The 25960-nt window shown below is 51.0% G+C and overlaps 1 protein-coding gene across 1 annotated transcript in view; it reads left to right on the top strand.

The window, feature by feature from the left end:
- The window catches only part of ZCCHC14 (zinc finger CCHC-type containing 14), a 57671-nt gene that overhangs the window by 8530 nt on the left and 23181 nt on the right, over positions 1-25960 (top strand). The window contains 2 exon segments of the mRNA XM_049622631.1: positions 14667-14790; positions 25727-25800. Coding sequence (XP_049478588.1) covers positions 14667-14790; positions 25727-25800 — 198 coding nt within the window.

Raw genomic sequence — 25960 nt, 5'->3', positions numbered from 1 at the left:
CACTTGACACGATGGTCCCATCTATGGCACACTTCTGTGCAGGCGCACTTAGATTCGGGGCCATTTGCCAGGGAGCCCGGGCATAGATTAAAATAGTCTTCAGGGATCAAGCACAACCCCTAGCCTCGTGTAGCTCCTCTCCCTCCCCTGAGTCAAGATGGCATGCTGGCACGCAAGTGAGTGATGATCTCCCTTTAGAATTAAGCTGATGTCACTGTTTAAAGTCTGCAAGAAATAACTCGTAGCTGTTTTATTTTGTTTTTTTAATTAAATTATCCTGAAACTTTGGTACCGTAACTTTTCCTAGAAATCACAGTGACATGTCTAACTTCTCACCTTGGCCGGGGTCTAATCTATAGCAATCCATCTCCGTGACCTGGGTCTAGTCTGTTGTGACAACCCATCTTCATGACCAGGGTCTACTCTGCTGTGACAACCCATCCCACTGACTGGGTCTCGTCTACTGTGACAACCTGTCCCCCTGACCCCACTCTCAGCCTCTAACAACAGGCGCTATGGTGAGATGCCGGAAGGATTGTTATTCTCTGGCGTGCAGGTCTTAGCATGGCGTGCGTCAGCGTTTGTGATCTGCCTACTGCCTGTCTGTATTCACCTCTGTCTACACTCGAGGTTCCTTATGTTTACCGCAATCCCTCTTTCCCCTGAACCTTCGTAGGTACTGACCTCTCAGACAGGACACCTGGCACCTGGGACTCCCCAGCCCCCAGTTCTTGGCTTACACTTACAAGCCTTCTATGGCTTCCTTCTGTCCTATATCTTTTACTATATTAAAGTGTGTTTCTTTAAATTTCCATCACCAGACTTTGACTTATTGGAGGGCAGAGACCGTCTCTTTCAGTCCAGAACCTTGTGGTCCCTGCCACCCCACAGGGGCTGTGTCCTGAGCATCTGTGAAATCTGAGTGGGAGGGAGGTGTTGGATGTTGATGAAAGCTCACCCTAGGGGCCGCTGGGTGGCTCAGTCGGTTAAGCGTCTGACTTCAGCTCAGGTCACGATCTTGTGGTTCGTGGGTTCGAGCCACACATCAGGTTCTGCACCGACAGCGCAAAGCCTGCTTTGGATTCTCTGTCTCCCTCTCTCTGTGCTCTCCCCTTTCAAAAATAAACATTAAACAAAAAAAGATGGGGTGCCTGGCGCAGTCAGTCAAGCGTCTGACTTCAGCTCAGGTCACGATCTCGTGGTTCTTGGGTTTGAGCCCCGCTTCAGGCTCTGTGCTGACAGCGCATAGCCTGGATGGAGCTTGCTTTGAATTCCCCTCCCCCGCCCTCTCTCCCCCCCTCTGCTCCTCTCCCACTTGTGCTTCTTGATTTCTCTCTCTCAAAAATAAACATTAAAAAAAAAAAGCCACCCTAGTGAAAATGTTTTTTCCTTAGTGCTTTTCTGTGGTCCTGTCAGTGACACCTGTTACCAAATCGTACTCTTCCGTGGTTGCTTTTGTTCATTGGTTGTTTCTCTCATACGTCACGTAGCTGTAGGTTTCTAGTGGATTTTAACGTCGGCGTTCTACTTTATTCTTCAAAAGCTGGCACGCGAATGCCTCCAATGGGAGCACCTCTCTGCACATGGTAGTTTGGGTGATACTACCCCAGGACAGAGCCAGGTGTATGGACCAGTCTGCTGAGCGCTTGTTGGTGCCGTGTAGACTTGCCTCCTGTGAGTCTCGTGGCAGAGTGGTGGTGGGAGCTTTGCAAGGCTGCTGTTTACAAAAGTGTAAATCGCGGAGAGCCCCGCTGTTTTTGTTTGGTGTAGAATGGCGATAAACTAATAACCGTTCGTCTTGCCAATCAAAGTTTCGTTTGCATTTTCTATACTTTAAACATTGACATCAGATTCATTAGGAGGGAGCGTTATAGAGTCGTTGTCTTAATTATTTGGGACTTTTATATAAAAGCTTCAGTAGAGTTACTGGAAAGAAATGTATCCTCAGGTTTCATACTGATCCACAGTGAATCTAATTAAAGCATGTATATGTAGGAACTTCTGGAAACTTAGTCTAGATGAGAAAAAAATAACTTTGTAAAAGGAGGGGAATTAATTGACGGGGAAGGGGATCCCTTCTCCCATGTCTTTTGGGCATTTCAACAGGATGTGGAGTCTTGGGGGCACTGCTGACAGCCTGGCTGTGCCGCGCTAACAGAGTCACGAGCCCCGTCGTAGGCACCGGGCTGGAGTCGCGTGCCCTGCCGTGCGGCGTGAGATCCGGGCTGTGGTCTGGGGTCTCTTGGCCCCGCAGCCACACACACCCCCCCCGCCCCCGGCGGGCTCGTCCCTGCAGGGCACCTTTGCTCGCTGGAGGGCACCCGTGGGGGTGGTTGTTCAAGCTCACGAAGGCGTGAGGCCCGTGACCTGGTACGCGTTCGTGTTGGTGGCAAGGAGGCTGGTTTACCGGTCAAATGACCTTCTTGCTGAATTCTCAATACGGAGACGGCGGACGGAGCAGGTGGTGGGAGGGAATGCCACTTGCCGTGTGCAGGCACTGCTCCAGGCGCCCCGAACCTGTTCACTTAGCCCTCGTGACTGCTCCGCCACTGTCCCCGTTTCAGCGGTGACAAAACAGACGCAAACAGGTTAAGTGTAAGTAATTTGCCAAAGAGGACATAAGGGGCTATTTTTATTATGTGAAGCCAAAATTATATTTTAAAACGGCCTTACTTTATTATTAAAAGTCAGGGGGAAAAGCGGAAGATTGTGTGGTGTTGGGGGGGGGGGGGCTGTCCCGGCCCCTGCGGGTGTCGGCCGCGGCTCTCCGCGGCCTTGGTGGCGCCACCAGTTCACCGCTGTGCACGCAGGGCCCTGCGTCCACCTGCTCACGGGAGAACTTCATCTGGAGAAAGGCGCGGAAGGCACCCTCTCAGCGTTTCGGTAAATGTGGGAAGCTCTGTAGCGCATACCTGTCGAGGTATAGGAGTTCCCGTCACCGCCTCTTGTGGTCACTTGTCCCCTTCGGCACCCCCCAGCCTCCCCCTCCTCCTCCCCGCCTCCCACCTTTAAATCTGTTTCCCCTGGTCCTGGTTGGTGTCGCCTGTGCTAAACCTTCGTCAGAGTTCCGTTTGAGCCCCCGGTGAGCCTTGTGGCATTACCTGCGGTGGTGGGTCCAGGGAACACCCTGGGCAGGGTGCTGCACTGGAGTGGGTGCCGCCCGCTTGCCCAGATGTCGGGGTCGCGCTCTCGTATGGCAGCCAGTTACCTTCTCCGCCCTTCGTGCCGTGGTTGTCCTGTGTGTTACCTCTGCACTAGCTGTAAACCCCGCAACGTGAGACCACTTTTTGCTTTAATACGATGTGTTTTTAAAAATTAAGAAGAAAATGTCATTTTATGTTTGCCCACATATTTGCTCTTTCCAGTGCTTTTCATTACTCACTACAGAGCCGGCTTGGGGGCGCCTGCGTGTCTGTCGGTGAAGCGTCCGACTGCGGCTCAGGTCATGATCTCACCATCCCGACTTTGAGCCCCACGTTGGACTCTGTGCTGACAGCTTAGAGTCTGGAGCCTGCTTCGGATTCTGTCTCCCTCTCTCTCTGCCCCTCCCCTGCTCGCTCGCGCGCTCTCTCTCTCTCTCTCTCTCTCTCTCTCTCTCAAAAGTAAATTAACATTAAAAAGAAAAAAAAGCCTGTTTGTTATCGTGTCCCTTCAGTCTGGAAAATTCCTTCAGCATTTTCTGGAGTCCGGGTCTGCACGTTCGAAATTTCCTTAGTTTTCGTGCCTGCAAGAGTGTCTTGCTTCTGCCTGTGTTACTGCAGGGACCCGTCCGTCACCAGATGTAGGAGTCCCTGCTGACCGTCTCGCTCCAGCATTTAAGGAATGGGAGGCCTGTGCAGTATGGGGGGCAGCCCAGCGTTGCCCTCTTCAGTTTAGCTTGTTCGGTGCTCTCTGAACTTCTTGGAGCTGTAAATTCATGCCTTTTACTAAATTTGGGAAATCGTCAGTCATAATTTCTCCATAGTTTTTTGTGTCTCGGTATCTCAGTATCCCTTTTGGGACTCCAACTGTAGGTACGTTAAGTCTCCTGTTCCACAGGTGTTAGAAACTTTTCTTTTCTTTTCCAGTCTTTTTCTCTCTCTGTGTTTCAGGCTGGACACTTTCAGTTGATCCGTCTTGAAATTCTGCAAGTCTTCTGTTAATTCCAAACTGCTGTAAAGCTCATCCAATAGATTTTTTAAAGTTTATTTATTTGAGAGAGAGAGGGAAAGGGAGAATCCCAAGCAGGCTCCATGCTGCCAGCACAGAGCCCAATGTGGGGCTTGAACCCACGAACTGTGAGATTGTGACCTGAGCTGAAATCAAGGGTCAGAGCCACAAAGTGCCCCAAGCTCATCTAATGGATTTTTAAATTCAGAAATAGCATTTTTTTTTATTTTAGAATTTCTACTTGGATTCTTTTTTATGATTTTAAGTCTTAATTTTTTTAGAGCAGTTTTAGGTTCGCAGAAAACTTGAATATTGTAATCACCCGAAGTCAGCGGTTTACATCAAGGCTCCTTCTTGGTGTTGTACAGGTTATGGCTTGGACAAGCGCATAAGGACGGGTGTCCACCATGACATCACACAGAGCGGTCTCACTGTCCTTGACAGCCCTCCGGGCTCTGCCTGCGCACCTCCCTGCCTCCAGCCCCTCGTCTTTCCCTGCGTCCATAGCTTTGCCTTTTTCAGAATGTCATCTGGCTGGAGTCACACTGTATGTAGACTTTTCAGATAACATTTCATTTTCCTTCATGCCTTTTCATGACTTGGCAGCTCTTTTTATTGCTGAGTAATATTCCATTGTGTGGTGCACACAGTTGATGCATTCACCTCCTGCGGGACACCTTAGTTGCTGCCTGAATTTTCATATTTTAAGAGTTTCCATTTCTCTCCTGAGATATTCTTTGGTTCTTATGCCACATACATTTTCTTTTATGTTCTGAGCCTTGTAACAACTGCCACTTAATGCTTCTTGGCTCTGATTCCAGCGTGTGATTCCTCTTGGGCATGGCCTCCTTTTTCTCTTTGTATTGGATCTTGTTCTTGTTTCTTTATGTGTCTCGTGCTTACAGATTGCCCCTTGGGTTTTGCAAGTGAGACCCTGTACAAGCTCTGGGTTTTGCTTGGTCCTCCTGCAGAGTATCGTGTTGTTGTTGTGTTTGTTTTAATAGACACTACATTTGGCCGGACCCAAACCCCAGAACTCTCTTCCTTTGTTGGCCAGCAGCCCCAACCTCTGGTTGTCTGGTCTTAGCTTGGCTCCTTGGGGCCTGCGTGCCTGATTCAGGGCTCACGCAGAGGTGTGGGCAGAATTTATATGCAGAACTAGACGTGTCCCCTTCTCGGACACTCTTCTGTCACAGTCTTCTCCCTCACTCAGCGCTGTCATATTTTACCAGATCTCAGGCTCATCAAGGCGGTAGGACTGAGGAGTGCTGTCTGAGCTGTGGCTGCTGCTTTTTCTGATGAGGACTGAGCCCAGGGGTCATGAAGCACACCTGGTACCAATCCCATTTTCTAAGTGTAGACCTTTCTTTAGTTTCTTTTGGTCGTGTTCAGTTTATTGGTTTTTATACTTTGTTCGGAGTTACGGTTCTCGGCAAGAAGGTTGGTCCAAATACTCCGTCATTACTGAACGTAGAACCAAATGTTGTGGTAAATGTGGGCCACGTAGTGCAGGGAGGATTGATTCTCTCTAAGGAGGTGTGGCTGGGAAGGAGGGTTTTACAGTAATGGTGACATTTGTCCTTACAAAGAATGAGGTTCTGTGCGGAGGAGAAACCGATGATATGATGAGATACGAGGGTCGTTTGAGAACGTTAAGTGGGGTGATCATGAGGCATCCTGGCTCCGAGTAGGTGCTGAGGAACAGAGCCAGGCGCCCTGGGCATCTGGAGCTCTGCACCCCCCCCCCCCCCCACCACTGTCGTCAAGCGGCTCCTAGGGACAGATACCATTTACCTGTTGATGGAGGATCTGTTGTATCTGTTGTAGGAGGTCAGTCTGGAATTTCTTGGCCTCTGTGTCTTTTCTGTTCAATCCAGTTGAGCCCCTTCTGGCCTGACCTTTCCCTGCATGGCTAACCATAGGGGTCTGGTCTCTGACTCTCTGAGCACCTCTGTCTTGCTGTTGACAGGCATCCAGTCAAGACTCATTAAGTGGAATTTGTGGCTTCTATAGAAGTAAAACCCAAGGGCGTGTTTTACCGACACCTTGTGGACCTTTGATACACTCTTCTTCTCATCCAGATGCTTCTTCTCATTTCCAGCTTGTTTCAGTACTTGTCCTTTCCCGTCCTGGACGCCTGCATGCTCTGTAACCTAACTCCTGCCGTGGCCGGTATCTCCCGGGGGTCATCAAGCAACCGTTTTAACGTGCTGACCGCTCTGAACGGTTCATCTCAGCAGGTGAATGTTACATTGGGAACCAAAATGGTCCTTGTAGCACAGCTTACTTGTTACTGTCAGACACTGAGACGGTTTCTCAGAGAAAACCCCAATATTTAAGCATCGTTCTGGCCCAAACATACATGCACAGTAACCGTACCGTGTGTAGGATGCACCTGATGTCAGAAGTCTGAAGGCACAGCCTGCGGTGGGTGCCTCACCTGTCGCCCTTCCGGAGGCAGCCGAGTGCACACAAGGGGGGGGAACGACGACCGCTGCTCCCCGTTTTCGATCCCACACAGTCACACGACTTAAGTTTTTCCAGAAGTGGGGGGGTGCTGTCTTCCCGAACGCATTGCTTTAGATTCCCATGCGGTGTTGCCTTGGAGTTTATGAAGATTGGGTGTTCCCGTGCGGCCGTGCCCTTTAAACTCCCGCTTGTAAAAGCGTGTCTGTGTGCTCCCTTGAGGTCGGTCGCCTGTTGCTCCTTCTGCTAGCTTCGCGCCTTTCTCCAGCGACCGCTGAGTTCTTTCCCTCCCCTCCCGCACCTTGGGTTTGCCGCCTGTTCCCTGGAGAAGACACCAAGCCTGCTGGCACTGCGTTTCAGGTGCAGTCAGACTAGGAGGCCAGGGGTGTGGCCGTTCAGACGGAAGCCCTGGTGCCACGCCTGCACAAAGTTGTGCTGTTTGTTGAGCATCTGCAGTGTGACAGGCTCCATTGGAGCCACTGTCTGGGTCCTAGCTGCCGCCGAGGGTGCGGATCGGGCACTACTTTAACCTGCTGTGCAGGTGCGTGTGGCTGGAGATCCCATCTTTAGCAGCTGGGGCTCTTGACTTGGGACCCAGGCTGAGTCTGCACTGCAGAGCCTCCCTGGCGGGGCTTCCGGACGCCAGGAGCCGTTCGTACCTGACCCGCCCCCTCAGGTTCTAGTTCATTGGCCTGCGGTGGGAGCCCTGGGATCCGAATTTGTAAGAGCTGCTCGGGTGTGCAGGGCGAGGGCTGGGCGGGCTGTTAGAGGCTCGCCTGCTCTGCAGGCTGCTGGCGGGACTTGGCCTTACGGTCACTTTGCCGGGACCCCTCTAGCCGAGGGCTTGGTTTGGTACCTTTCACTGAGATTTTGAGCAGTCATCTTTTTTCTCTCTCTCATTTTTAATGAGTACAGCTGCAGGGTAAGACATTTTAAAAAGGAACGTTTTTATGTGGAAAACAGTTTCTGGTTAGCATTGGCTTTCACTTGGCTTAAGTCAGCAAATAGCTTTCACTATTAAACTATCTACTTTCTTTTTCTGGTTTTGAGAGACGCATAATTACTATTTTAGTAAAATGCTTACAAATCGCTTTGCTTTTTGATTTTATGTATTTTTTCCCATTGAGTTAGGAGTATTTAGCAGATGGTATTCTTTCCGGTGTGGAGGTGAGTTGCTTGGAAGATAGACTGGAAATCAGTGACTCGATGTGTAGAGCCTGTGGAACTAACTCACGCCTGTCCCCGAGGGCCCGGCCCTGCTGCCCCTTGGCGTTACGAAGCTTCAGGCGCGAAGGCCTTTCTGCCTCGGGGCTCCACACTTCTGTTCCTGTGCCTGGAAGGCCCTTCCTCCGCTTGGTGTGGCTCCTTCTCCAGTTCGGCCTCAGCCGCGGGGTTCGCGTCCTCCCTTGGAATTGGCTTAGGTGTTGCCTGGTCTGTCCCCCATGCCCCGTCCCCTGGCAGCATCTGCCCCGCCTGTCATGGCCCCTCAGCGCCTCTGAGAGTAGGAGACGGCCTTTTGGGGGTGAGCTGCGGGGTTTGGTTTTCAGAAGCTGCTTCTGTTTTCCTGTCATGTTCCCGTCCTGTAGGAGGTTAACTTACGCTGAGACTTCGTGGCTTCTAACTCGTTTCTAGTTCTGAGAGTAACTGTTCTTTGCAGAGAAACTGGGAAACAGAAAAATGTTTTTTAAAAATCGCCCAAAGATGATAAACACTATAGCATTATGGTACATTTTTCTTCTTTCTTTAATGCCTGTCTGTGTGCGTGCACCCTTGACAAGTTATGCATTCCTGTGCCTTTTGTTTTCTGAAGTTATTTTTTAAAGACTGCATAATATTTAACCATGTAGATCTGTATTTACACGTGTAGATATTAACCTTGCTGGGTATTTGTTGTTTATATATGTATTTTTTGCTCCTTATTTATTTATTTTTGAGGATTTTATTTGTGTATTTAAGTTTATTTCTTTATTTTTGAGAGCACATGCAAGTGTGAGAGGGGTAGAGAGAGCGTGAGAGAGAGGAGCCCAAGCAGGCTCTGTGCCGTCAGTGCAGAGCCCGACGCGGGGCTCCATCCCATGAACCGAGTGAACTACGAGATCACGACCTGGGCCGAAATCAAGAGTCGGACGCTCAACCAACTGAGCCCCCCAGAGAGGCTTTATTTTTATGGGATGCCTGGGTGGCTCCGTCCGTTGAGCATCCATCTGTTTCTGCTGAGGTCACGATCCCAGGGTCATGGGATCAAGCTCCCCCGCATTGGGCCTCTCGCTGAGCATGGAACTTGCTTAAGATTCTCTCTCCCTGTGCCCCTCCCTGCTCACTCACACTCTCAAAAAAAAAAAAAAAAAAAAAAGTAAAGATTTTATTTTTATGTGATCTCTACACCCCGTGTGTGGCTTGAACTCAGAATCCTGAGGTCAAGAGTCACACCACCCGCTGTGCAAGGCACCCCTTTTCTGCTCTTCTAAAGCTAAGACAGACTTCCTCGCACACAGACCTATGACTGTGTCACCGACTGTGTTCTTAGGAGAGGGAACTCCCAGAGGGATTGGTAGATCTGGAGGTCCTGTCCCGGCGTGATGCATGGTGGCTACATCCACTGCTACTGGGGGCTGAGTTTGCTCCCATCGTAACAGTGGGAGCATTGGCCCTGAAGAGCATGTCACGGAGCTGTGGTTCAGGCGACACATAAGCGTGTCAGCTGTCACGTGCTAGTTGTAGAGCAAGTGGTCACTTGTCATGGAGAAGTCCGGTTTTCAAAAGTGGCACGCCTGTTTGCAGAAGGGAGCCCCCCCCGATTCCAACGCAGGGGCACAGGGACTGGTGGCCGTCTGGAGCCCGTCCCCGGGCGCCGCGGGCACAGACGGTGGAGTCGATTTGCCCTTGGGGAGAATCAGCCTCACGGAAGAGGTTTTCTTTCCGCCAGGACCTCCGAGGTGTCTCTTCCAGGTGTCTCTGGACAGGTGTCTCTGGAAGACAGAGCTGGTCTCTGCCAGGGCGCTTGTGCCGCTGGCTTCCCGCTTCCCGCTTCCCAACCGGACCGGCCGCCTCAGTGACGGTAGCAGCGGACATTGTGTTGCATATTGACTGTTTGTCCAGCCGCTACTTGAAATTCTCACAAAACCCCGGTGAGGTAGGCACCGTTAATCTAACCCACTTGGCGCCTGGGGAGACTGGACCTGAGCGAGTTGGATCTTGGCCGCCGTCACAGCCAGCAGGGGCTGCTGGAACCAGTGCCGTGGCCTCCGCGAGCGGGCTCTGCTGTCCCCCCGGTGTGACCCGCACTGGGACCGCCCCCTACTGGTCCACTGACCTTGGGGAGAGTCGTGATGGGCACCGGTTGCTTGTGCTGTTCAAGAGAAGGGTGGAGCAGATTGGGGTGGGTACAAGCAGATTGCACCCAGGGTGAGAACGGTGTAAAGGGTGCTCATGATTCTAGTCGTTTCCGTTCCTTTATTCTCCGTGGCCTCTTGCCGTGTGTCACATCTCAGGCATTCCACGCACACCTGCGTTTTAAGCTGGAGTCCCGTCTTCACCACCCCTTCACGGCACAGCCTGGCTCACCGGCCTCTCGTTTATGGCTCTGTACACACGCGTCATCGTCACCTACTTTCCGGCCCCACGGTACGAGCGCCGAACCGCTGTGTGTTGCTACTGCGAGTGTCACTGCCATGGAGGACCTTGCGGAGAAACGGTTTTGAGTGTCCTTCGTGCAGCTGAGGGCCAAGTTGGGAACTCCAACTTCATGGTGAGGGAAGGCCATCGTCTTTTGGAAGAGTTCCCCAGGAGGGTCTCCGGGGGGTCTCACCGTCAAAGACCACTGCCTTCTGGAGAAAGGAGGCTCTCGGTCGCCTGCTGCAGCCCCTTCAGTGTCTTACCCTGGTGACCGAAGATTCGTTTACATTACGGCACAACGAGGACCCCGAGCCTTCAGTTTCTCCACATATTAACGACCTCTTTACTGGGTTTTTCCGAGAAGCTCCCTCCCTCCCTCCCATGTCGAACGTTCGAGTGCTTGCTGCGGGCCCCGCCCTCTGCCCGGCTTTGTCTCGTCCGATGACTTTGAACGATCTTTAATGAAATCGATTTTTTAAAAGTTAAAACTCTCTTCTGAAAGTTGTGGTTCCGGTCCATGAATATTAAAGTGAGTTTTCAACACCACGTTTCAGGCCGCCTGTGTTCTGCAGGGTCGGTCTCGTCGGAGGCCGGCGCCGAGGAAACCCTTGAGAGCAGGGAGCGTGTGCACCGGCAGGAGCCGCGCCACCAGCCCCTGCGCGCCCTCTGGCATCTCCGTCCCTCCCTCTCGGAAGGGGACGCGGGGTTCACGTGATGTAGTCTGTGCGGTGCTGGGGTTCCGCTTTACAGCCCACCTGGGGGGGTTGTCGGGCCTTTGGGTGTTCCGACCATCCTGAAATACTCTGGTGGCATCAGCATCGCCTGAGAGAAGGGCAGAGGCTCGGGCCCCACCTGACCTTCTGAGTCACAGCTTGAGTTTCAGACGCCAGAAGCATTTTGCACGTGGAAGTTTGGGGACGGGGGCCTCGTCTCTGTTTAGGCGGCGGTGCCAGTGGGAGGCTGGCACCCAGAGCCGGGGCCTTGGCCCGTTACCGGGGCCACATCTTGCCCGGAGGAGCCCCCGGGCGGACCGTTAGCCTCAGGCCGCTAACAGGCCCCGGAGTCCGGTTTCATTCACACGTACAGCCCTGGCGGCCCTTGATTAGACCTGGCAAAATACCCGGGCGACTGTGTGGTACAGAGCTTAGCATGCGGACCTGCCCTTTGAACTAGAGGTGCTTTTTTGGCTCGGTTCATCCTGCTTTTGTTAAGACTGGATGAGGCAGCCCTGTTTCAGGGGTCCTCGTCAAGTGTCTGGGCTGCGTCGGGTGCTGTGTGAAACGCAGAGGACATGGCAGTGAATGGGACACACGGGAAGTCCCTCCTTCGCTGAGCTGTGACGGGTCCTCACCGAGAGGTGTAGATGTGACAGCAGCGAGGGGGCGGGGGCACCCTAGGCCCCTCCCCGGTAGCCACAGCGGGCTGAGCGGAGGGGAGGAGCAGGTGATGCCACGGTCCCCTGTAGGTTGGGGGGGGGGGGGGCTGTCTGGGTGGGACGTGAGGAGCCCGTCCAGGAGCTCAGCGAGTGAGGGGCCTCGTGGAAAGGGCTGAGGCTTGTGCTTGGAGAGTGCTTCTCGTGGCTCCTGTGGCCGCAGCAGGAGGCAACATTTGGAACCGATCAGGTCTTTATTCTCGTGTCCATCAGGCTCATGACTGGGGCTCCACTTGTGAGCGTGAGTCAGAGAGCATCTGAGTTGAGCTGCGGAGGTCACATGGGGCAAATTAACTTCACCAAAAATAACCCAAACACAGCATTTCTGGGAAATGCAGGCGAAGAGAGCTTTCAATGTAAACAAAAGAGCAAATTCAAGATAAAGGCCTGGTTGGAAAAAGTGAACATTTGGAAAACTAGGAAGAACGTTCTGAAAGCACAGGGAGGCGAACAAAGATTTCTTTTCCGCTGGTTATGATTTTACAGTTTTCTTTCTTGTGTTTATATTGTTGGCGGGCGTGGTTGCTTATGTTGGTGGTTGGCGTTCCGGGGTAACTCCTGGGCTCTCCCCCTCCCGTCCCCTCCCCCTGGGGCCGTGGTGCACAGACCCACCCCATCAGCTCACCCAGCCACCCGCCCACGGAAGGAGCTTTGTCTTCTGCCTGGGTGTCCTCCTCCTGCTTCTTCCTGCTCCTCCTCCTCTTCCTCCTCCTGCTTCTGCTCCTCCTCCTGCTCCTCGCAAGGGCTGACCAGACAACCGGCCTACCGTGCTTCGGACTCTGGCTGCGGTGCCTGGCATGACCGGGGTCCCGGCCCCTCTCTGGACATGCTGATGGGACAGGGGGTGGGCGCACGTGTCCTTGCCAGGCCCAGAGGTTAGCGCACACCGGGGTTGAGACCCCCGGGCCCAGGTGCCCGAAGCTGTGCTCGCAGAGGCGTCCCGGCTGTGGTGCTGTTGTCCCGTCCCTGCCCCTGCCCCTTCCCCACGGAGGCTGAGTCTGGAGGCCACCTTTCTCTTTGTGGCTGTTGAGGATGCTTCAGGGTGGGTGGTGGTGTGCGTGCGGGGTCTCGGTGTGTGTGTGTGTCTGCCTGTGCGGGAGAGGTTCGTCACCAACCAGCCGGCAAGGTTGGCGCCTCTGGTTGGTCGTTCGGACGGCTGAGCCTCCCTGTCATCAGGACGAGGACTCGATTCACTTAGCAGGGTAGCCCAGGGGACGTGGAGGCGCACTCACAAGCTGTTGTGCATTGGGTTTATTGTAAGAGTTAAAAGGTTAACCTCCTGAGTTTCTTCCCAAAGTAATATTTGCTGTTTGGAACTAAAAATCTTGCTCCGCAAATAATTTTTGTAACTGTTGGTTCTGTTATCTTATTCAATATGAAAGAAGTTCCTTTCTAGAATATTCAGACCAATGGATGAAACTTTGCCAAATCTAAGGGAAATAATCCAATTTAGTTAAGTTACAAATAAAAGCAATTTAAAATTTTAACGGTTTTGATAACATCTTGGTAAGTGTTACCAAAAGACTTGGCTCTTTGGAGGAGTACTGGGTAGTCAGGATTTATTTCCGTGAGTTCCGTGAACTTCCAAATGAACTAGACCGTGCAGGGTTGCTTTTCTTGCGTGGCGTCTCCCGTGTGCGTGGGGAGGCCTCCTGCAGGGGCTTCGGCAGCCCGCCGGGCACACGGCCATGTGGCGTCCACTGTCCTGCGGGCGTGGTGGCATCTCCGTGCTGTCCTGGTGGCTCTCTGCCTGCGGTGGGCTCACGGTGTCCTCCGGTGGGCGCCCTCTGGCCTCCCGCTGGTGAAGCCAACTAATGAAACGAGGGGCCGGTGACTCCAGGGGAGGATGGGGACCAGGGGTCCTGCTCCTCTTCTCCCCTAAACCTCCCCCTGCCCTGTGTGTGGAGCGTAGTGTTTCTCACCCTTTAAAACTCACACCTCTCTCGATAAACTTGAAAATCTCAACTTTATTATCCTTTGAGATTTTGACACGTCCTAAATTGTGACTCTGAACAAGTCAAGTACTAGTCACTTCCTCTTCCGAACCTGCAAGTACTCCATGTGTTTTGGCTGTAAATTTTCAGGTACTGACGCTCGTTCCGGGGTGGGGGCGGGGGGAAAGTTCTTGTCCCCCCCCCCCCCCCAGGTGCCCAGGGTCCCCTCCTGCCTCCGGCACATTCGCACAGAGCCCCCTCCCTGTGGGCAGGGGCTGGTGGGGAGGGGAAGCCCGAGCTCAGTTCCCTGCGGAGCTGCCGCCACGGTGCCCACGGTGCCCACGGTGCCAGGGCCGCCTGTGCGCCTGCCGTCTGGTCGGGTCTCTATCCACAGCTGCTTCAGAGGCTTTCTGTTTTCACTCCTACAGGCGCCGTGGCTGTGAGTGCCGCCCCCCGCCCCCAGCCCCCCGTACTTTTCTCAGGAGTAGGTGCTTTGTGCAAGTAATTCCTAGAAGTAGGATCGTAATGTGATGCTAGAATATGTGCCCCACAGAGATCCAGTCGTATTCCCTTCTTTACTGTTCTGTTCAGAGTACTTTATCATTTACTCAAGATTTTACAGGACAGAGTTGAGTCCTGCTGTGTAATTAATTTTACAGGGAGCTGTATGACTTGAAGAAATAAAATACAAGGTTCTACTCAGGTAGAGGTGTGTAATTCATGAAGCGTGGCTGACGTGGTTCCCGGGCAGGCGACTGAACCGCTGGCACAGGCCCAAGCTCCCACGTGTACTTGCAGGTGCCCAGGCTGCCGCTGCATCGCAGCGGTGCGTGGGACACGGGCAGCGTCTTCTTTCGCGGGAAGTGCTTGTTAGTACGCTACTGTAGGAGTGGTGTTTTCAAGAAGCTTTATATCTGTCTCCTCTAGAAGGTGTACGTATGTGTGCTTTTATATATATGTTTTGTATACACTTTTGAAAGTACAATGAACATAAATGACTTTCAGGTAACAGTGAACAGTCATTCCACATGAACCAAATGGGAGAAAATATGACTTCTTTGTCCTCCCAGGTAACTCCAAGAACCGAGGCTCCCGTCAGCAGCGTGAGTAATAGTTTGGAGAACGCACTACACACATCAGCACATTCCACGGAGGAGTCGCTGCCCAAGAGGACTGTGGGGAAACACTCCAAAGGTGAGTCTGTGTCTGCGAGGGGCCCAAGGAAGAAGGCGCACTGGAGTGTGCAAAACAGATCTGTGTGATGGTGTCTGGTTAAATACTTTCTCCTCTTTCGCAAACATCTTAGTTAAGGTGCGTTGTTTTTCTAAATTCTCTAAGCAACATACGAACATATATATCTTGGCTGTAAAAATCTCAAATATTGATGTTTATTAAGGGGAAAATGAAAGTTGCTGCACCCTCCTCCCTGCCCCCACACCAAAACAAGTCCTAAATCGTAGAGCGGCACCACCCTATAGAACTTTCCACAGAGATCATGTACCAGTCTCCATCCGCACTCACTCAGTGGCCGCCAGCCACATGTGCCTTTTGAGCACTTGAAATGTGCCTCGTGCAACCGAGGACCTGAAAGTCATTCATTTATTATTATTATTATTATTATTATTATTATTATTTTTAACCTTTATTGATTTTTGAGACAGAGAGAGCATGAATGGGGGAGGTTCAGAGAGAGAGGGAGACACAGAATCTGAAACAGGCTCCAGGCTCTGAGCTGTCAGCGCAGAGCCCGACGCGGGGCTCGAACTCACAGACTGTGAAATCATGATCTGAGCCGAAGTCGGATGTTCAACCGGCTGAGCCATCCAGGCGCCCCTATTATTATTATTTTTGATGTTTACTCATTTTTGAGCGCTAGAGAGAGAGAGAGAGAGAGAGAGAGAGAGACAGCGTGATTGGGGAGGGTCAGAGAGAGTGGGAGACCCAGAATCCAAAGCAGGCTCTAGGCTCCGAGCCGTCAGCACAGAGCCCGACGCAGGGCTTGGAACCATGAACCGTGAGATCGTGACCTGAGCCAAAGTCAGATGCTTAACCAACTGAGCCAGGCGCCCCCCCCCGAAAGTTTATCTTTATTTCATTTCCATTGCAACCGCGATGGCTCAGTGTGGAGAGCGGCCGCTATACTGGACAGCGCCATTCTGGAGATGACAGAGGGCACGTCTCAGACAAAGCCGAGTGTCCTTGGTTCCTGCACCAGCTGGACAGTCCCAGAGTTGCGCTTACCGTACATTTGGCAGGCTGAGTGGCGGTGTGGGGACTTACAGGAGGCGAGTGAGGTGATGTGCAGGACGGGGACTTGTGATGAAGAGGCCCAGGACACTTAAGGCCACCCGCTGCTTCCCTCACTCGCTTGTTTCCCCTTTTGTTTGTATCTCAGGCAGTGTTCCTCACGGATGTTTAATAAATCGGGTTTTTTTGTTTTGTTTTTTTTAAATGTTTGTTTATTTTGAGAAGGGGGCGGGACAGAGAGAGGGGGACAGAGAATCCCAAGCAGGCTCTGCACTACCAGCACAGAGCCCCATGTGGGGCTTGAACCCACGAATTGGGAGATCGTGACTGGAGCCGAAATCACGAGTTGGACATTCAACCAACTGGGCCACCCAGGCACCCCAATAAATACTTTGTTTTTAAAATAAAACCCTCAAGGGCGCCTGGGTGGCTCAGTGGGTTGACGCTGCGACTTTATCTCAGGTTACGATTTAACGGTTCTTGAGTTCAAGTCCCGCATCAGGCTTTGCGCTGACAGCACGGAGCCTGCTTAGGATTCTCTGTCTCCCTCTCTCTCTGACCCTACCCTGCTCATGCGTTCTCTCTCGCAAAATAAATAAACATTAAAAAAATTTTTTTAACAAAAAAATAAAATAAAGCCCCATTCTGACAAAATCACAAGAGCCACCCGTCCCTAACTTGGGTCATATGTGCCAGAAATAGCCACGTCCTAACTGCTCTACCATATTTATGTGTATAGATAGGTTCAGGTGTTAAAACAGCGCGTCCTTATGGCAGTGCTGGGAGCACGGTCCGCTCCTCGATGAGGCTGTTGTTCTGAAGACGCAGCAGGGCCTTGCCTCCGGGGTGGACAGTTGTCACTCAGTTGTAAGGACTTTTCCCTCCAGAACTGCTCTCATCCTTTTTCCTTGTACGTGTCGTCCTGGGAGAAGTGCCTTCCGGTGAGGTGGTGTTTCCTTTGTCCCTCTGCTGTCCAGCATGGACCCGTGCCCTGCACCGTCCCAATATGGAGGGATGGCTTCTTCTTTCCCATTGTGCTTTTTCCTTGAGGCATAATTATCAAGACCCCTCCTTCCTGTTTTTTAAATCTAATTGGAAGATCTGTGCTCCCTGGCCTTCCCTTGTCCGCGTGCTGTGGCGCACCGAGAGCCCACGGATGAGCCGGTGTTAGCATCGGTGGAGTGAAGCATGTGAGCCAGGCCTCCTTGGCTGTCCACTGCATTCTCCATTCGGGGGTCCTATGTAATATGTTTCTTCCGCCCAGAAATTGGGGGACAGTGAGGTTGGTTTTCACAGTCACACTTCTTGTGATGCTCCTGGCAAAACCCGGAGTCAGTGTGTTATTACTGTAGGGTTTTCTCGCTGTCTTTTCTGCATTCTACTTGTGTTTTGACTTTTCTCTACTTCCTTGGAAGTCCCTAGCGATAAAAGAGGTCAGACTTTCACGTCTGTTTTGTATGAAAGTTCAGAGGCAGCTGGAAACTGACTGCGGTCCCCAGATTGTGTTCAGGGTGGTGGTCTGCAAAGTTGGTGTTGAGAGTGATCGTGCCCTTTTTCCCCGTGCCCCGTATCGTGAAGACCTTCAAGTACCGGGGTAGGGAGCACAGGACAGCAGTTTGCACATGTGGCTTCAGCAGTGGGTAGTGGGCCACGTGTTCCTGATGGGGCCTTGAATTGCTCGGGGCTGCCATGCGTTTCCCCCAAACCCACACGTCGTGGTTCCTTGTTACCGAGACTTAGGGAAACAGTTCTAAAAGTACAAGGTGAGATTGGAATTACTTTTAATGATACTCTCGGTGAAAGAAGTCCTGTAACTTGGTTCTCTTGGTTGGAATAATTATTTTAAAAAATTATCCTTGTATGAGGCTGAACATCACAGTAAACTTAATTGCACTGCAGGCCATTTGCCAGAGGTTCTAAAACCTGGTCTCAAGACCCCTTTGCATTCTTAAACTTAAGGATTCCAAAGAGTTTTTGTTTATGTAGTGTATACATATAGGTATTTATCATATTATAAGTTAAAATGGATTTTTTAAATTATTGTTATTTTTTTTTACTTAAATAGATGCTTTGTGTTGGGTGCCCCTGAGGATTTTGTGTCTGTCCTGTAGCAACATTATGACGGAAGCAGACGTAAAATTTGAACTCCAAAAGTCTCATCCTTTTGGCGACACAAAACCCGCCGCAGAGAATTAGAGCAGGAATTCTAATAAGCAGCATGATAATAAAACCCAAATTCTGAAACCCCAGCAGTAGGTTACTGTTTTGGGGCTGCACTGGGGACTCAAAGGTGCTTTTGGAGCTGAGGCGTTTTGATCATTTTAATTTCTCTGTTGACTCTTTTCAACATTTTGTTAAGACTTTGAAACATCCAGTGAAGTTGAGAATTTTACAGCAAGTACTTACCATCCAGATTCTACGATTTCATTTTACCTGCTGCTTCCCTTATCTGCCCATCTCCCCACCCACGAGGACATTGCATTTCTTTTTAAGACATGGCATTGTTTGGTGCATTTCCAAGTAAGCTGTTCTTTTGACTCTTTCGCTGTGCTTTTCTCGTGTTAATTATTTTTGGAAAACTGGTTGCTTACATTCCTCAGCCCATGATTCTCACTTGAACCACAGAACAGAGTTATCCGAGTGGCTGTTTCTCATCCCCTAAAGAAAGTCTGACTTGGAGACATAGGAGTCAAGCTGATCCATCCCAAGTGGCTTCCTTAAGACAACAGGGCTCAGCTGTCTGAGTCCCCATGGAGAGAAGCCACAGGGATGACAGTGGGCATCTTTACCTTTTCAGCCCTTACCTTGAGTTACTATTGACCCACTTCACGGGGGGGTGTGCGAACCTTGCGGTGTGCTCAGTGGTGTTTGCAGCGTGCTCAGTTCCGAAGCCACTCGTGCTGGCCTGTATCAGTTGTTCAAAGTGTAGGGTGTTGTTTAGTCTCTCGATGTCCTGTTGATGGCATGAAGTCAGCCGTGGTGACGTCAGAACTTGCTACGAGTGAGGGGCTGTCCCCCAGCCAGCTGTGAGACATTTTCCAGGACGCCACTTAGCCCCCCGACATGTCCCGCGGGCTGTGGCTGTGTGTGTCCCGTGCACGCACGCCCACCGCATGCCCCCAGCCCTGCTTCAGGAAGAGCAGGGGATTCTCTGCCACCTTCTGAGCAACCCCCTCACTGAAGCTGCCCTCGCGAGAGGTGACGACAGGTCAGCTCTTCTCTTCTCTTGGTATCTGACCCCCCAGCTCTGTCCTCCCCTGGTTTCTTTCCATTTTTAAGTGGTGGACCATCGTGCACACAAAAGTGTTGGGTCTCCCGGTAACACGCTTCCCACTCCTCCTCTTATCTGTGTTTGTTTCCTTTCAAATTCCTCCTCGTCCACTCCTGAGAGGCCGGCGCAGCCCGGGCCCCTCTGTCGCCCATTCCCGCTCTGTCTGAGCCTCTTCTGTTGATCTGTTGATGACTTTCAGATCTGAGAGTTCAGCTGAGACCCTTGCTCAGGACCCCAGATCCCTGTGAATATTTTCCCCAAGGTGGCCTGCTGGTGCCTCTACCCATGTGCCCAGACGGACCCGTCACTTCCGTTGCCACCCCTGTGATGAGTTTCCCGCAGACGTGATTGGTGCTGACCTTCAGGCGTCCCTGTTCCGCACGAGGGGCTCAGCCTCACAGCCCTGGCGTGGCCCCAGGGGGCCATCATGGAGTCTTCTTCCTGTCACTGTGGCCGCCATACCCTCTGCCGCCTGTGGGTTCTCCCGCCTAGTCCATCCCCAGCAGGGACCTGCTCTGTGGCTGGGCCACAGTCCTCCCATTTAGGAAGCATGTCATGGCATGCACGGTGGCAGCTGCTATCACAGCACTGACCGCCAGGCGCCGTCCTCAAAATGTGTGCACCTAGTTGATATCACAGTCCCGTGAAGTGGGAATAGGTGTTCCTTTCGTTCAGGATTGAGTATCTGCCCAAGGTCTCTGAGCTGGAAAGAGACAAGTTTCAGACTGAGCCCATGTGGCAGCAGATCCCATGGGCTTACCTTGACCTGCCTGGGGGAGGCCTATCTTGGGGCTTGTGGGCTTGCCTTGTCTGTGCCTGTGTCTCCCTGTGACGTTTACTCATGTCCCTGCTCTGGTCTCGTCACTCCTCTGAGTTCCTGGCTCCAGCCACGAGCAAACTTGTGCAGATGCCATGCTCTGTCCTTCCTAGACCTTGGTCATTCTGTCCCTCTGCCCAGATGGGCTCCTCCCTTTGAAGTCCAGCTCAGACATTACTGCTTTGAACTTTGTAATGTTTATGTCACTCGTGGTTAGTGCTGTGCCTGGTACATACTAAGGCTGAATAGAATGTTTGCCTTAATATACAAATAAGTGAAATTCCTCGGGCCCTTAGATCAAGTGCCATATCACTAACCATTGAAATGGAATATGTGCATGTTTATTTCCTATTTTTGCTACTTGAGAAATCTCTTTTATCAGCTTTACATTTTTTAGATCATGCCATGCATCACTCTTGTTTTTATTGCTGTTTCTGGAGACCTAACAAATTTAATACAGGGTAGCTAAGATGATAAAAAAAAAAGGAAAACAAATTATGGAGTTTTTAACTATAACATGATATGTCCTAGAAAAGATGTCAGAAAGGAGGCTCAGTTTAATCAACATAGTAGTGAATGCTAAGATTTTAACAACAGCCGGAGAAGTGCTTCTAAAAATGATCCCCATTAACACAGACAACCAAACGGAAGGGAGAAAGTCGATATTTGAGGAACATTGTTATTCAGCTGAGGCTTTGAAGAATACAGTTTGTCAGTTTTCAAGTGAAAAACTAAATTCCAGTGATAAAAATTTCAGCGGGATGCATCTTAAATGTTATTTTGGTTCTGTTTTCTTTAAGTGGGAAGCCGTGGGGTCCGTTGTATAGGGACTCAAAAGGGGATGTTTGTGAGGGGTGGGGGGGGAGGGTGATTTTTCATCTTTTCCCACAGTCATAAATGATGCTTTCCTGACTGTAGTTGCTCGTAGCATAGTTTTGGTAAGTTGTGAAGGGGTTTCCCGTGTGGGACATGTAGAAATTAAACTGTTAGGGGGGCCGGGGTAGCTCAGTCAGTGGAGCATCCGACTTTGCCTCAGGTCATGATCTCACGGTCCACGAGTTCGAGCCCCGAGCTCCGCATCGGACTATCTGCTTTCAGTGCAGAGTCCGCTTTGGATCTTCTGTCCTCCCCACCTCTGCCCCTCCCCCACTTGCTCTCTTTCTCTAGAAAGTAAACATTAAAAAAAAAAAAAATGAAAGAAATTAAACTGTTTGACCAAAGATACCTTGAAATCAAGTAAAAGATCTATGGCCGAAAAGTTCCAACTCTACCCACTTTTTTCCAGGAAAGTTTAGGGTCGAAAGAGGGAAAGTTTCAAAAGAGCGACTCATTCTTGGAACACACTAAAGCCGTTATCTCTAGTTGTCTGATTTATAAGTATGATGTGACAATGCTCGAAAATCACCTGAAGATGCTTGGCGGCAAAGGTGACCCTTGGAGCGTGGCAGCTTTAACTAGGAGCCCCCAGGGCTGCCATCGAGACAGTGTGTTCCTGGTCCTGGCTTTGTGGCTGCCGGCTGCGAGGCCTTTGGGTCTGGCTCGGTCCTGGACCGTCTGTGACTTTTTGCCAGCCCCGCCCTCATCCAGATACCCAGTCCTGCCCCGGGACGCTGGAGCCCGTGCCTGGGGGGGCCGGCGGTGCCCTTGTTCTCTTCCACACGAGCTCCCTCCCTCCTTTTCCAGTTACTTCAGTGTATCGGTTTTTGAAATTAGGTATCGATCTAGTTACAAAAGTGGTAGTTCAGTGCAAGTAGATGTTTTATCGAAGGCCGCGTTGTGGTCTGACTTGCAGGACTGACAGAGGATTCCTCATGTACGTCTTGAGTGAGAAAAGAAGGAAAGTTAGAACAAACAGAATTTTAGGAGCACGCACATCTGCCTGTGCTTTCTCAGCTCAATGTGAGTGAGCAGGCTGGTCTAGACTCGGGTGCCCTTGCCCTGGCCCCACGGGTCCTCTGCGGGCGCGCCTGTGTGCCGTCCAGACCCCAGCCCATTTCTCCGCAGCCCCGTCCACCTCTCAAGTGCTCCTGTGGCCTCGGCCTTGCAGTCTCGGCGTCTTTGTGGGCAGTGCAGATCCCACCCCCTCGTGGCGGGTTGACCTGTAGCCCCTGAGATTTAGCCACGTTTGCTTGCACTCTTCAGAAGGTCGTGAGGCTTCCCATCTGCCTGGCAGATGACCGTCTGCGGGACTGATCGGGGAGGCGCGAGGGACAGGGTCACTTTACCAGTCGAGCAGCGGATCATGACTAGATGTTTGTGTGTGTGTGGGAGTGAGTACCCTCTAAAATCATGAGATTTAGGAAAAACTACTCCTCATTCCACCACCAAGCACAACAGTCCCTGTCCGTTTCGGTAACTTAGTCTTTCTTCTACATTTTAAACAGCTAAAGCCACGTTACACGTGCAGTTTGTGAACTCTTAGTTAATTTGACAAGTGTCTGTTCGTGTTTTCATTTTCGTGATCATGGTCTTTAATCTGAGCTCCAAACTTGACAGCATGTTTAGCCATCTTTGAAGCCTAATTAAACGTCCCCTACCCCCGCCCCACGTCAGCCACCTTCGCCCCCACGCCTGCCGCAAGGCCCCGCGTGGCCGCAGGTGCCTTCTCAGGGAGAATCCCACCGCAGGCGGATTCCGGGAGCAGAGCTCGGCTGCCCGCAGGTGGGGTGGTGGCGCCGGCCCGGGGCGCTTGCTCCCGCCTCCCAGCCTGCAGCCCCGGAGTTCCAGAAGCCTCTGTTATTTGCGAGCAGCTGAATAACGTCCATCTGCTTTTCACATTGTCCTGTCCAGATATGAGTCACTTCCGCTTTCAGGCCAGATGGGGTTTTCTCTTTTTACTTTTTTGCATAAATCCAAATATTAAATCCTGGAACATTTAGGTGCACGTTGCTGTCCTGTGGCCAGGGAGAATGCTGACTGCATTTTTCTGTGTTCATTGACTTCGTATGTTCTCTTGTTTGCAAAGGGGGAAGTTCTGGGTAAGAGTGATGTCATGTGGGTAAGTTGTAAAAAATACTGATCGGGAAAACAGAAAAGCTGTTTATTTGCTGACATTCTGACTGAGGAAGCCAGACAGGAACAGCATGCGATTTCACTGAGTGAAAATAAGGAGGTGTGCAACCTCAAAATGTGTTTTCTTTGTTTTGCCAGAAAGGAAATAAACGCTTTTTTGTTTTTTGGTTTTTTTTTTTTTTTTTTTTTAGAGTAATTCCTTCCTGTAAGGTGCTATTTTAAGCTTAAAATACTCCAAACCGAATAGGTTCTAGAATCTCCCAAGGTGCATATCGACCCTGATGCAACTTTACAAAGTGAGGGAGGCCTAGGAGAGAACACTTCAGCAAGTGAAAGGTCTTTCCAGCAACAGCCCATAAACCTTGGAGTGCAGGGACCCGCCTCTTGTGTTTTCTGCTCTGTGCCCAGCCCCTGGAGTTTGACCTTGCGCACAGCAGGAACCTGACGGGACATGTTGGTGAATGAACAATTGTTGGTTTTAGAGCAAGGATCGCACATTTTTTCTGCTCAGATCCAGATAGTAAATATTTTTGGCTTTAGGAAGCATAGGGTTTCTGGCGCAACTACTGGGCTCTGCTGTCGTGGGGTGGAAAGCAGCCACCGACGATATGTAAACAAATGGCATGGCTGTGTGCCGGCAAAGCCATTTACATAGACCGGCCGGGGGCAGCCTCTAGTCCGCCAGCCCTGCTCAGAACAGCGTTGCCCACTAGAACCCTCAACGGTGACCGAATGTTCTGTGTCTCTGCCGTACGGTATGGCAGCCACTGGCCACATCTGGCTGTTGAGCACTTAGAAGGTGATTAGTGCAACCGAAGAATTGGATTTTTAATTTTATTCTGTTGTAATTAATACAAATTTAAGTGGTCACGTGTGGTTAGTGGCAACAGCATCGGGCACCGCAGGGGTTAGAACCCTCCCCAGAGCAAGTTGCACAGAGCAGTTTGTTGTTCTCTGGGAGGTCTGTTCACAGTAAGGGAAGAAAGAGTTCTGTGGCCAAAAAAACTGGGGAATTGTTAATAAGAACTGATTTATTCATCGCAGGACTGCTCAGAGCCTTTGATGTGCTTATGTACACGGACAGTTTCTCGAATTTTTCTCCTCCAAGCTTTTTTTTTTAATGTGTATTTATTTATTTTGAGAGAAAGAGGATGGCGGGAGGGGGGGAGGGGAGGGAAGGAGAGAGAGAGAGAGAGAGAGAGAGAGAGAGAGAGAGAATCCCAAGTAGACTCTGCACTCTGCGCAGAGATCATGACCTGAGCCGAAAGCAAGAGTCGGACCCTTAACTGAGCCACCACGGCGCCCCTTCCTCCAGGCTCTTTGACTGTGAAGCTTTCTGGGCGTGCCCGTGAACACCTTCGGGCACTGGTGTTCTTAGAGAAGACCTTGGAAGACTGTTCGTGTGGCAGTCCGGGACATTGGACGTCCGCAGGACGTGGAGCGTAATCATTTCAGAAGTTGACGTCAAGTGTTTTATGTCGCACGGCGAGGTTTTGAAGCTCTGTAGAGATCCCCGTAGTCCACTGCCAAGGCATGTCTAGGAATAGTGAGCAGTGAAATGGGGGAAGGGGCGTACGACCCGCACGTGTTGAAGCTCTGTATCCGTCCCGGTCTTGCCTGACTAGCCGCGGGGTGGATGACTAGACTGTCCCCATCTGCAAGAAACATACACTGGAGGAAGCAGTTACAGGGGCACTTGAGGAACTTTGCTATTTGAATCGGAAATAGGACTTACGGCCCTTCGTGTGGTTTGGGAGTTTGTCTTCAACGCGTATTTGTGCTCAGATATTTGCATTTTACAAACTTAATTTGCATCTTCAAACTTAAGCTTAAGTGCTGGGAACCTGATTGTACCATCTTAAAATGTTTTTACGTTTTTCTTTTTTAATGTTTATTCATTTTTGAGAGAGGGAGAGAGATTGAGCGTGAGTGGAGGGGAGGGGCAGAGAGGGACACACAGAATCCGAAGCAGGCTCCAGGCTCCGAGCTGTCAGCACGGAGCCCGATGCGGGGATTAAACTCGGGAATGGCGAGATCATGACCTGAGCCGAAGTCAGACGCTTAACCGACTGAGCCACCCAGGTGCCCCTGTACCATTTTAGTTTTGAGGAGAAGGAGAAGGCACCCCTGTAAGTGGCAGGGAGGGGAGGGACTGATGTCTGCAGGAAGTTCTCACGGTGCTTCTGTCTCTCCTCTGCCACTGTGCGTCTGTGTGGCTGCGGCCTCTGACAGGCCCTCTCTGGTCTTCCGAGGCTAGGAACCTTCGTTACTTCCTCCGTAACCGCTGCCTTGAACCCCTCCGGCCTGGCCCTGTCCCAGAAGGATATCCGTATCTGTTGATGAAGAGACCCAGATGGGACTGTCTGGGCACTGGTGTCTGAGACAATCACAGCCGAAAACAAGGCGCATTCGTTTTTCAGAAATCAGAACAGATCAGAACTGGTCCTTAGTCATAATTAGAGGCTGTGCTCTTGTGCATTCAAGTCAACTTACGTTCTCTCTGCAAGTACCGTTCTCTTCCTTTTCTAGGATTTGAATTTTTCCCTGTTTTTTTCTGTTCTGCTTTTCAATTCACCACTATTCTTGCGTATGACTGCTCTGCCCCCCTCCTCAGTTCCTCTTCCCAGGCGAGCACGCCGCAGAGGAGAGTGGACTGCGCTGGCCTCAAAAGCCTCATTTTGAAAATTACTGAAATACCAAATGCTAACTAATATGTACTTCAAGTGTTATTTCATTTTTATAATTTTGTCTGTTGTTGTTGTTGTTGTTTTTTGCTTTTACAGTGAGTGTTGAAAAGATAGACCTGAAGGGATTGTCACACACAAAAAATGAAAGAAATGTTGAATGTTCCTTTGAGGTAAGATGTCATGTTTCGTTTTGTTTTTTTTCCCCTTTTCTCCTCTGAGGGATAGGATGAAAACCTTTGCTGTGATCAGATACTTTGATTTATCTAAAGGGAAGACGGGCCTTATAGCCAAGCACCGTGCCAGTGCCGTGGGGGGGGGGGGGGGGGGGGG

Source organism: Panthera uncia (genome assembly GCF_023721935.1).
Source record: "Panthera uncia isolate 11264 chromosome E2 unlocalized genomic scaffold, Puncia_PCG_1.0 HiC_scaffold_20, whole genome shotgun sequence".
Lineage (NCBI taxonomy): Eukaryota > Metazoa > Chordata > Mammalia > Carnivora > Felidae > Panthera > Panthera uncia.
The sequence above is the reverse complement of the archived record's forward strand: the minus strand, read 5'-3'. Positions and strand labels throughout refer to the sequence as shown.